This window comes from Arvicola amphibius, chromosome X (assembly GCF_903992535.2).
Source record: "Arvicola amphibius chromosome X, mArvAmp1.2, whole genome shotgun sequence".
Lineage (NCBI taxonomy): Eukaryota > Metazoa > Chordata > Mammalia > Rodentia > Cricetidae > Arvicola > Arvicola amphibius.
In genome coordinates this window covers 22,878,193-22,890,279 of record NC_052065.1, presented here as the reverse complement: position 1 = coordinate 22,890,279, position 12,087 = coordinate 22,878,193, and the positions used below count along the sequence as shown (strand labels likewise).

General features: G+C 45.5%; 1 protein-coding gene across 1 annotated transcript in view; it reads right to left on the bottom strand.

The window, feature by feature from the left end:
* Shroom2 (shroom family member 2) overlaps positions 1–9,207 on the bottom strand; it is a 115,192-nt gene extending 105,985 nt beyond the window's left edge. Inside the window, 1 exon segment of the mRNA XM_038317148.1 lies at positions 8,706–9,207. Within this exon segment, the coding sequence (XP_038173076.1) occupies positions 8,706–8,855 (150 nt within the window). The 5' untranslated portion in view covers positions 8,856–9,207.
* Between the last annotated feature and the right edge of the window lie 2,880 nt (positions 9,208–12,087).

Here is a 12,087-nt window from a genome sequence, read left to right as displayed (position 1 = left end):
CCACCACCAGCGGTATATTTTATGGGTTTATTTGTATTATTTTTAATTATGTGTCTATGAAGAGGGTTGTTCACATGTGCGAGAGCAGGTGCCCATGGATGACAGAAAACAAATGGGGGTGCCTGGAATTAAGAGTTACAGGCATTTGTGAGCTGCCTCACATGGATGCTGAGAGCTGGGAACCCAGCTCAAAGCTGACCCATGCAACCTAAGGCTTTATTAGGGCTTTACTGCTGAAGACACGTGTGTGCGTCATTGGATAGAAGTCAAGCTGGTGCCGAAGTAGAAGCTTCGTCCTTACTAGTGTTCACGGTACTGGAAGAGAAAGTCAATCATCAATACCTCCCAGCTCAACTCTGTAACCCACAACAGTGACCTGCCTGTAAGATATAATGAGTAGCGACACATATGTTACAGGAGCACTCGATATAATGACATATATCACACGTATGTTATAGGAGCACTCAATCGTTTTCTGGTACCATTTAAGGTCTTCTCCATGAGATGGAACCCATATCTGCTACTGTTCAAGTGGTCAAGAACCTAAGACTAATTAGGTCATGGCCTACAGGGAAACCTGATACTATTATTCTTCTAAAGAAACAGCAATCAAAGGACTCTTGATAGCTACTGCCATTCCCGTAGATCAGTGCCTTGCTCCTCCCTCTTCAGAGACGTTTTTTCTTGTCGTATACAGGAACTAACACAGAGACCCACAACTGGACAATGGGCACAGAGTGAGCCCATTTGTGGTCCTCGGTGTTAAACAGGACGTCTTCACCAAAGCCCTCTTCTTGAGGGTGGAGGATCTACGTGTAAGAGGAATCACAAGGAGAACAATTTGCCAGAGGGGAGGACGGCTCCATGGAAACAGTATCTTTCATAAATAACGGGGGAGTTTTGACACCAGATATATAAAGTGAGGACATGACTGCTCCAGGCATGGTGGATGGGAAGGTGTTTATGTGGCTATGAGGAAGAGTCCAGCCAGAGGCATCTGGAAGAGTCCAAAGTAGGGGAAGAAAGTGGTACGCGCGAAACATGACCATGTGGGGATGGTGGGTGAGAGAGGAAGAGAAAGAGAGGGAGAAAAAGAGGACCAGGGACGGAGAAGCCAGAAAAGGGGGAGGCAAAGAGGGCACATGGCTGAAATGGCAGGGTTATGGAGGAAGGAGAAGCTAGAGAAGGGAAGGAAGGTCATGAGCCTGAAACATTTAAGGTAGGGTGAGAAGAGTCAGGATGCTCTGGAATAGGTATTTGTAATGCTGAGAACCTAGAGGCCAGCGTGTGCTTTGGTGTGCTAATAGACACCCCAATTAGCCATTCCTGAGTTTCTTTGGACCTGATGATGCACCAATGAACTAAGAGACTGATGAGGAGCACATGGCCTGCACAGGTCCTAGCACTGAGACTCAAAAGTGATAAGTGGACACAATCTCCCACCCCTAAGCAAGGCGTTATCTACACTTGATAACCACAGGCAAAATAAACTCAGTTTTCTCCAAAGGGAGTCTCAGTGAACATATTAACCACACCTCAGGGGAGGGCTGGGATCCAACACAAAACGAACTCAATGGTATTTTTATACTTTTTTTGTCTCGTTTTGCTTTGTTTGGGCTTCTTTTATTTGTCTTATTGGTCTTTTGCTTGTTTTATTTTCTGTGTCTGTGTTCTGTGTGGGTTGCTTTTTGTTTTGCTTTTGTGTTTAAGAGAAAAAAAACAAAGTTGGGTTGGTAGGGAAGTGGAGAGGATCTGGGAAGAATTGGGAATTGAGGGAGGGAAAAACAATAAAAATTACTATATGGAAAATCTTTTTCAATATAAAAAGAAAGCTGAGCCGTATCTCCAGGCAGCACCAACTATGCCTCTCACTCCCCACCCAGCTGTATGGTCTAGAATTCTACTAGTGCTCTTTCAGAATCCTCCTATGGATTAAAATTCTCAGCATATGTCTATCAAAAGAGACTAAGTTTCCAAAGCCTGTACAACGTCTCCTATAAAGCATGGTCCCACACCTTTCTAGTCTTTGAAAGTAAAAGACAGCCTAAATAAAAAGTCCATCCAGCCTTTATACCCTAAAATTACCTTGTTGAATGTTTCTGTCTTGTCTGGCATGCAAAGAAAAGTTCCACCAACTCCAGAACTTTCCTCCTTTGCTTCTTAGAGCTTAGTCATGAATCCAAGTCTATTTGCAGGCTGACACAAAACCACTTCAGCAAGGAGATAACTCCAAAATGCATTTTTAAAATGTCCTAAGGGCTGGAGAGATGGCTCAGTGGATAAAAACAGGTATTGTTCTTACAGAGGACCCGAGTTCAATTCCCAGCATCCACATCAAGCAGCTCACAACTGCTTATAACCCCAGTGCCAGAGGATGGCCCTAACCTCAGGTACATGCACATATACACATGTGTACATGTAATAAAAATATACTCTTAAAAACTCCTACCAAGTAAAGACCTATGAAATACGCCAAAGTGCAAAAAAAATGCATCTCATTATGACCAAGTAAAAACTATTTATTATTCAACATGTAGCTCTTGGGCAAACTAACTTTTACCTTTATTTTTTTCAAGAAGATAAATGTTAGGACATGTTAAGCACTACTCTTAACTCAGCCAGCAAGACTGAACTCAGCATAGCACACAAGTGTGGCACACAGCTCAGGTTTATAGTTTTTTGTAGTGGTGGAAGCCTCTGGATTTATAGGTGTGAGTCACACACTCTCGTGCATCCCATAAGAAGAATCCTCCAGGACTTGAACCTGAAAGCCTCCAGCTATAAGACCTTGGATAACAACTTTAGGCACCGTGCCTGGCTCCCCACCCTGCCTGGCTCCCCATATGTCTGAAACATCTCCAAAGGAACAAGGATTAGAATTCGGCAAGGCCAAGTTAATTTGCAAGCTGGAAGGGGTAATAAAGATATATTTGAAAGCCAGTTGGCAAGGCTGGTCCCCCAAGTGAAAAGGCCTTTCAGCACAGAAAAGAAAACTTAGCCTCGTGTTTTTTAACCAGACTATGAATTTTCACTACAGACGTATCTTTAGAATGACGCTCACCCTAGTAACTCCAAACCCTGTGGTGACTGCCTTTGCAAAGAGACTGAGGTTTACAATTCTGAGGACTTACATGACCTCAGCACGCTAGTGTGAGGAAGTAGGGATGGGAGTGGAGATGAGACCCAAGCACTCCAGACACGGCTAGAGGCACACAGAAGTGAACCAAAACCCAGACGTTCACATCCAGTGTTCCGCCACTAAATTCAAGGATTCCCCTTTTCAAAACTTCAACTAGAACTTCATACCTAGCTTGTAGGAAGCCCTGGTTTCCACTCCCTGCTCCTCCCCCCTCCCCCCTGCACACACACAAACACACACATTTTAAGCCAGGCATAGTAGGGCACCTACAATCTCAGTACTCATGAGACTCAAGCCCTTTAACAGATTTCCAGGTCAGCTCGGCCAGACTCTGTCTCAAAAGTAAACAAAGGAGATAGGAATGGATCTCATAAGGTAAAGCACCTTTCTCACAAAATCCCAAGCACCGTACCCCACGGCTGTGTTGGCAGAGACCTGTAATCCTAGGTGAGGCACAGAGAACAAAATGTTCAAGGTCGTCCTTCCCAAAGGACCAAGTCTGAAGCACCACTGGACTACGAGGAGACTCCATCTCCTAAACAAACGAGGGTTGGGAAGATACCACAGTGGTTAAGAGCACTGGTTGCTTTTGAAGGGGGCTCAGGTTCAGTTCCCAACACTCACACAACAGCTCACAACCCTCGGCCATTCCCAATCCAACCAATCTCCTGGGCTCTGTGGATATTAGACTCACATGGTACACTTCCATGCAGGCAAAACACTCATTCAAATAAAATAAACCTGTTTTAAAAACAAACAAATAAGCAAAAGGGTACAAGGGAAAACAACTGGGCTACTGTTCCAACATTTATGATCCCAGGCCACCAAGACTTTAACTCCGCAGCCTCTAAACTAGAGACTCCTTTTTCAATCACTAAGGTATTATTATATAGGATGCTTAGGGCCTCTGTTAGCAGTTTCTGGCATGGGGGATGGGATTTAATAAATTATGAATAGCCAGAGCCAGGGCTTCATACCCTCTCCCTTGATTAACATTCCTGAGATTGCAGGGGGCCTCCTGAAACCCAGCTGGTGGATGCGACTCTCCAGTGAGTGACGTCACAGAAAGGAGCTTAGTCTCCACCCCCACCGAAATTCTCAAGGAACACTGGCAAGATTGGCTATGGATGTCTCTCAGTGGTAGAGCACTTGCCAAACCCTGTTTCCATAATGAACATAGTACAAAGGTTGGGTGGGGGGAGATGAAGAAAACAAACCAAACAAACAAAAAACCCAGCAGGCCACAATGGCTCAACCTACCTGCAAATCCAACTCAGCTAAAGTGTAATACTTCAGGTCCCTGGGAGTTCCTAAATCCACCTATACTCTTAAAGAATATCACCAACCTCTTTTCCGTCTTCTTCTCAGAGAGGCAGCTTCGCTTCTGCCTCTCTCCCCACTTCTCTGCTTCCCCCCTCTCTCTCTTCTCTCTCTTCTCTCTCTTTCTTCGCCCCCCCCTTTGGCCCCTTTACCCCACTGTGGAACACTCCCTTCCCTAATAAACAACCTTTCCACGCAAAAAAAAAAAAAAAGAATATCACCAAATCATGAGACCTCTTATAACCTGCAGGTCATTCCTGCTCTTTCTGCAACATCAGCATGAGAAAATGGGCTTTAGCGTGTTTTTGTGCTTTCCAGTTTTATGTGTGTGTATGTGTGCATCTGCTTGTTTGTTAATGGTAGCGAGATTTCAAGCTGTAAATTGTTATAAAGATTCTTAGCAGTTATGATTCCTAATAATATCGTCTTTCGGCAGAAGTCTTGTAGAGTTTCAGGCATGCTTCTGAAATTCTATGAATGTGACTCCTCTGGGAAGTTAATGTCCTTTAACTTCAAACCAATTCCTGAGAAAATAGGAGACCTTCCTCAGCGTCTACTCTGATTGCCCATAAAGCACAGTACTAGGAAGTCTCTGCTCTCAATTTCCTTTCTCCAACTACAAAAATGCAGATGAAGCAAGGACTTGTTTGCATTTTACTGTGTAAATAAAGCCTTTTCTCGGAGCCAAGAGTTCATCTCAGAAAGAAAAACAGACCCACATGAAAACACTGGAAATGCCAAGGGCCTCCAAACACACCACTCTAAAAGCCACTGTTTTCCAAAAGAATAAAATAAAAGCCCAAAGTCCTTCAAAGCAAAGGCAATGCACCATTAGTCTAACAAAGCGATTTATAACTAGGCTGGGGGCATTTGTCAATGTCTGGGGACATTCAGATTGCCAGACCTGGAGACAGGTGCCAATGGCCTTCCTTCAGTAGGTAGAAGCCAAGGAAGCAGCTAAATGGATGACAGTGCACAGAATAGACAACACAGCAGAATGCCCTTGGTACCAAGATGGAAAAACTGTCAGCCTGCAGATGGTATTGAGTTACTCAACATAAATAACATAGCAGGAGAGTTCAGTCAAAAACAGATAGCGCCTACTGGACAGGAAGCAAGACTGATATTCACCATCGGAGTCTGACTTTCAAGACCCTGCCTAGGATTTGCCATATCTGTGACCTCAGAGTACACCATTTTTACCAGTTCTGAGATACATACTCATATGAGATCTTCAAACGATAGTCACATCATTAACAAAAGAATGTGTCCTCTTAAATCGGGTCAAGCTACTCCCAAATTAGAATCAGCTAAACATAAAAGTATCAATTAACAAAATCATAATTATAATAGTATATAAATATAAAAATAGTAGAATAATTATAATTAATAGAAAATTAAATGAAAAATAATTATAATTAATAGAAAGTTAAACAGAAAATCCTTGTGGTCTACCAAGAACCCAACATATAAAAATTGCATAGATGTTTTTTAAATAGAAAAAGAACTATTAGAAAAAGTATTTAATAAGCTTCAATGGCATTACAATAGCTACTGGAAGAGGAAAAGTTGAAAGTGAACTCCAGTTGAAGAACAATTTCCCCTGGTATCTATCAAAGCAGCTAATTTCTACCTTGTAAGTGGCTGTAAATAGACACATTTCCTTCATCATTTTTTAAGATTTTATTTATTTTTATTCACACATAGGAATGCTTGTCTGAATGTATGTCTGCATACCGCATGCGGACAATTCCCGAGGAGGCCAGAATAAGGTGACAGATCTCCTAGGACCAGATTTGCAGAAGTTGTGAGCCACCGTGCAGGTTGCTAGGAATTGAACCTGCGTCCTCGGGAAAAGCAACCAGTGTTTTAAACCACTGAGCCATCTCTCCAGTCAACCCTCCGTCATTTTTAAATAACGTGGCAATTAATTATCAGCGTAATGTTCTAAGTAAGCACCACTGATAAACTTTTGTTTTTTTTTTTCTTTCCGAGACAGGATTTCTTTGTGTAGCCTTGGCTGTCCCGGAGAACTCACTCTTGTAGACCAGACTGGCCTCAAACTCACAGAGCCTGCCTCTGCCTCCCAAAAGCTGGGATTAAAGGAGTGCGCCACCACCGCCTGGCTGTTGTTCTTATTTTCACAGTGTGTGTGTGTGTGTGTGTGTGTGTGTGTGTGTGTATGTGTGTGTGTGTGTGTCCTTAATCTTAAAGCATTGACAGATATTTGAAATACTGTTTATATATTAATATATTATATAATATATTAATATATGTATAAACAACAGAACATGTGAAAATACATGTGTGTACACAAACACAGGAGCAACAGCAATGAATGTGTATATACGCATGAAAATACAAAAACCACAAGTTGTTCTGAGTCCCATCCATCCTAAGCAAACAAAACCGTCATTTTTCAGTTATATACTGAGTCACGTACAAAAATTATACAGGGCTAGTACAGCTTACTGAGGCTGAGTTTGATTAACATATACTTCCATTTATAAAAAGCAGAGAGCGGGAGGCCATCAAGCACGCAGAGTTTGTAAAACTGGAACTATCTTGTGCAAAGGAGGATGAAAATCTCTCTAGCAAATCTTTCCATTTAAAGTAATCTCCAACAAACTTATACGGTGAAAGACCCAACACTAGGGGCCAGAGAGTTAGCTCAATGGTTAGGAGCACTTGCTGCTCTTACAGAGGACACATGTACATTCAAGCAAAACACACATAAATGTAAAAGAAAACAAACACATTTAAAAATGTCTTAAAAATCCTAAAACTTTATAATTAAATGATGTATAGCTCATTCCATCTGCTACTCAAACAAGGGTGAGGAAGATGTGTGGAATCTTCTTTTGTTGTTTTAAAGAAGTTCATGCCAGATACGGTAGGGAAAAGGGAAAATGGAGGCAGGAGAGTCAGGAGCTCAAGGTCATCTGTGAGCTACACAGACAGTTGAAGGCCATATGCTCAGAATACTTGAGAGAGAGAGAGAGAGAGAGAGAGAGAGAGAGAGAGAGAGAGAGAGAGAGAGAGAGAGAGAGAGAGAGAAAGAGAGAGAGAAACAGGAGGGAGAGAGGGAGGGAGGGTGGGAAAGGGGAGAGGGAGGGAGGGAGGAGCAGAAAATAAATATGTGCCAGGTGAGGCACTATTATGCATGAAAATTGCCAGTCACCTTCATACCACCCAACACCTCTAGGAAACAGAAATGACATTCTCAAGGAGACTTTGCCTTTAGTGAGACTCAGCTCTGCCCAGAACAGGCCCTCGTTTCCTTTAACCAGAAGACCTGAGAGATTGGCGTGTGGTCTGTTGATACAGGTTTATACACGTTTAGTTATAAGTCCCAAGATGGATTGCGTTTTAAGAGAATTCCAGTTCTAAAGCAACCTAAACACACACACACATGCATGCATGCAAGTGAGACTAAGGTCTCTTTCCTTATGATCAGAACTCAAATTTTATTTTATAAGCACGCCGAGAAGTCGCAATCAATGTGCTGAGCATCCAGAGCGCGTGCATGTAGGAGAGGAAGCGGAAAGTCAGCAAACATGGATGAGCTCCTTGGAATCGTATAGCTGGCTGGCAGGAGTTTCTAGAATCTGTTTCAGACTAAAGACCGGTGCAGACCAAAAGGTGAAAAAGCAAAAAAAAAAAAAAAAAAAAAAAAAAAAAACAACCAACCAGGGGCCCTAAAAACAGGTTTCAGAATAAAAACCCGTGCAGACCAAAAGGTAAAAAGTAAAAAAGCAACCAACCAGGGGCCCTAAAAAGCAAACAAGCGCAGCGAAGGCTAAGCCCAGTCCCTAGATCCTGGGACTGTTTATTTTCCTTCCTCTCCCGGCAGCCTCGCAGGTGTAGGTCTGGCCAGGCCAGGAGTTACAGAGGACGACCAGGCCCTTCCTCAAAGGGGTAGGGAAGGAGACCCGGAACGGGAGCCATTGCAACTCCCAGCCACGTTGGGAGTAGCCCGAGGGCGGCCAGGCTGGAGCCGGAACCACACAGTTCTGGCTGCCCAGACCCCAGTCTCCAGGCACAGGTGACCCCTGCAGATGCGCCCCCAGCAGTGCCCCAAGACCAGGAACCAGACTCCATGCACAGGTGACCCCTGCAGATGCGCCCCCATCAAGGGAGGCTGCGCACCGGACGCCCCATCTGCAGCGCCCCAAGACCCGGCCCAGCCTTCTGCATCGGGGACCCCTACGGGACAGTCACCGTGCAGACCCCGAGGTCGCCTTACCTTAGTGATGACCAGAGGCTCGCCGTGCTCACGACCGCCCTTCAGGGTGAAGCCCCAAGGGGCGCCTCCGCTCAGCCGCACCTCCACTAGGCGGGCACCGTGGGCTTCGCCTGGGCGCTCCGGCCGCGCGCGGGGCTCGGCGCCCTCCATGGTGCGGGACGCTCAGCCCCTGCAGCCTCTGAGATCCGCGGCCATGCACTCCGTCCCTACAGCCTCTGAGGTCCGCGGCCATGCACTCCGGGCAGCACCAGGGAGCCTCCAGGCGTCCGGGCCGCTGCCGAACGAGCTTTGCAACTTGGAAAGCGCAGCGCGAAGGCCCCAAGCGGGAGCACTCCGGGCAGCACCAGGGAGCCTCCAGGCGTCCCGGCCGCCACAGAACGAGGTAAGCAACTTGGAAAAAGCGCAGCCACTAAGGTCCACACCCACGCACTCCGGGCAGCACGAGCTGGCCCAGCACCACCAGGGAGCCTCCAGGCGTCCCGGCCACCGCCACCACCGTCACCGCCGCCGGCCGCTGCTGAAGAAGCTTTGCAAGTTGCAAAGCGAGGCGCGGGCCGGGCCGGGAGGGGCGCAGGGAGGGGGCGGGGCAGGGGGAGGGGCGTGCGCGCGCCCGGGAGCCGGGGCCCTGGCGAGAGCGCGCACAGGGGGGCTTGCGATCGGACTGCGCTAAAGGTGCAAAGGGTTTTGCGGGTTTTCCTCCTGTGCGCTAGGCGGATCGTGATCGAGGCGCGCGCTCCGGGCTCCGGGACTCGGTCGGGCGTGAGATCCCACGGTCCCTCCGCCCAGCTCTGCAGGCGCTGAGAGGCTCGGGGAGGGAAGGAGGGCCGGGTGCAACGCTGAGAGGCTCGGGGAGGGCCGGGCGCAACAGGTGAGGCGGCGGAAGTGTGCCTCCGGGACTTAGGCGGGACCTGGAGGCGAGCGCCACCAGAGCAGCTGCCTTCCAGCACCTCCCAACCAGGAGCTGAGTCGGTCTCAGCCCTGCCTCTTGGTAGCCCGGACCGACTGCCGGCTACTTCACAGGGGAAGTTCATTACTTTTTAAATTGTTAACTTATTTTAGAAATTATCTCTCCTCGACATCTCTGTAGCCAAAGATGACTGAATTCCTTCCTAATTCTCTTGCCTGAGTCTCCTAAATGCTGGGATTACAGATGGGAGCCTCCATGCCTGGTAACACTTTGCTGGGTTTCCATATCCGTGAAACAAACCCCCCTTAGGAGTTTCCATGGCTTGCAGAGTAGAAAAAAAAGGTTTTTTTCCATTGATGTTTGTATGTGCAGCTGGAGGCTGTACTTGTTTTCCCAAAGCAGCTTGCACACTGGAAAGTGCAGGAGTCTTTTGATACCTAAATTACGAATCTTGTCCCTAGTGACACACTTCCAAAACCGAGTATTCAAATATATGAGCCTATGGGAGCAAGTGTCATCAAACCATAGTGTTTTCATAAATCCATCGTTACTGTGTGCAGCCATAGAAATCTCCATTCTTCTCCATCTCTATTTTCTTTTGACATAGGATCTTACTCTGGAACTTACTGGGTAGTCCAAGCTAGCACCCAACTCTGGATGCAATCGCTTTTTCCTCTGGGTTGCTGAAATGACAAGAGAGTCCCACCAGTTTCCTTAAATTTTTATGTTCATTATATACTAATTGTCAGGTTGCCATCTGCCACTTTAAAGGATCGTACCTTTTTATTATCAGTTTCTTTACTCTTTTTTTTGTTTTGTTTTGTTTTATGAGACAGTTTTTCTCTGTGTTTTCTTGGCTGTCCTGGAACTCACTCTGTAGACCAAGCTTGTCTCAGACTCACAGAGATCCACCTGTCTCTGCCTCCCAAGTGATGGGATTAAAGGCTTGTGCTACCTCTGCCTCTTCCTTAGCATATTTAGCAATGCCAATACAGACGACAGCCTTTCTTCACAGCCACACAATGCACAAAAGGGAGCAATGCCTAACATGAAGACTCTAAAAGAGATTTCAGAAAATACAAACTTACACCTAAGCTTAAGAAAGAAACCAAAGCAAAGCCTGGTGGTGATCGTAGCAGCAAATACTCATACACATAAAATAAAAAAATGAATCTAATAAGGCAAGGAATGTTGTCATTCAAATGAAGATGTCATTCAATGGTAGGAATCATGACACCTCAATACCAAAATCAGATAAAAGGCCATATTAACTATTTTCTCTATAACCTACAGAATCCCTACGAATTTAGTGGCAAGACAGCTATCAAAACTAGAGAATAAGAGGGCTTGCGGTTAAAGGACGACTTTAACAGCATGAAGTTATCCTTTTGACCATTGTTTCCTTAATCCAGGGTTCTGTAAGCCTTCATTGCAAACATTAGAGTTAATTTAGCTGCATACCTACCAGTGATGAAACAGAATGCTAAATATCTCATCATCCACCCAATCAGATCTTGAAAGTATTTCACGTAGAATCATGTGAGTTGCAATAATTATAGATTTCTGTAAAGAGCTATGCAGTGAACTTGAATAGGGTCCGTGTAGCCTGTCCATGACTGGCACCATTATTTCACTTTTATAGTTTGAAGATGAGGAACAGTTTTGTGCCAAAATAGAAAGCAGCCATAAGGGAAAACTTCACAGAATGCCTGTTGTGTGTCAGGCACATTGTGCACAAGTCCTCTTAGCAAATACGTGAATATACCTGTCACTGCAGTGTACGCATGGAAACACTGAGACCCTTAGAGGATTTGTCAGGCAAGGACTGTGGAATGAAGGTTGCACGCTGACAAAAACGTCCTTCGTGAGACAGTAGAGGAGCCCCAGGAACAGAAAACAAAACTTTTCATGAGTACTATCTATGTTGTGGTTTGAAAGACAAAGGCCCCCAGAGGGAGTGGCACTATTAGAAGGTGTGGCCTTTGGGAGGAAGTATGTCACTCTGAGGGCGGGATTTGAGGTCTTTTTCTCAAATTTCACTCTGACTGTTGACTTCCTGTTGCCCACAAGATGTAAGACTCTCCGCTTTTTCTCCAGCACCATGTCCACTTGCATGATACCATGCTCCCTGCCATGATGATAATGGATTGAACCTCTGAAACTGTCAGCGAGCTACCCCAACTAAATGTTTTCTTGATAAGAGTTGCCGTGGGGGGCTGGAGAGATGGCTCAGCAGTTAAGAGCATTGCCTGCTCTTCCAAAGGTCCTGAGTTCAATTCCCAGCAACCACATGGTGGCTCACAACCATCTGTAATGAGATCTGGTGCCCTCTTCTGGCCTGCAAGCAGACACCCAGGCAGAATATTGTATACATAATAAATAAATAAAAAAAAAGAGTTGCCGTGGTCACAGTGTCTCCTCACAGCAATAACAGCACTAAGACATACGTACAAATGATACTCTACAATAGTAATC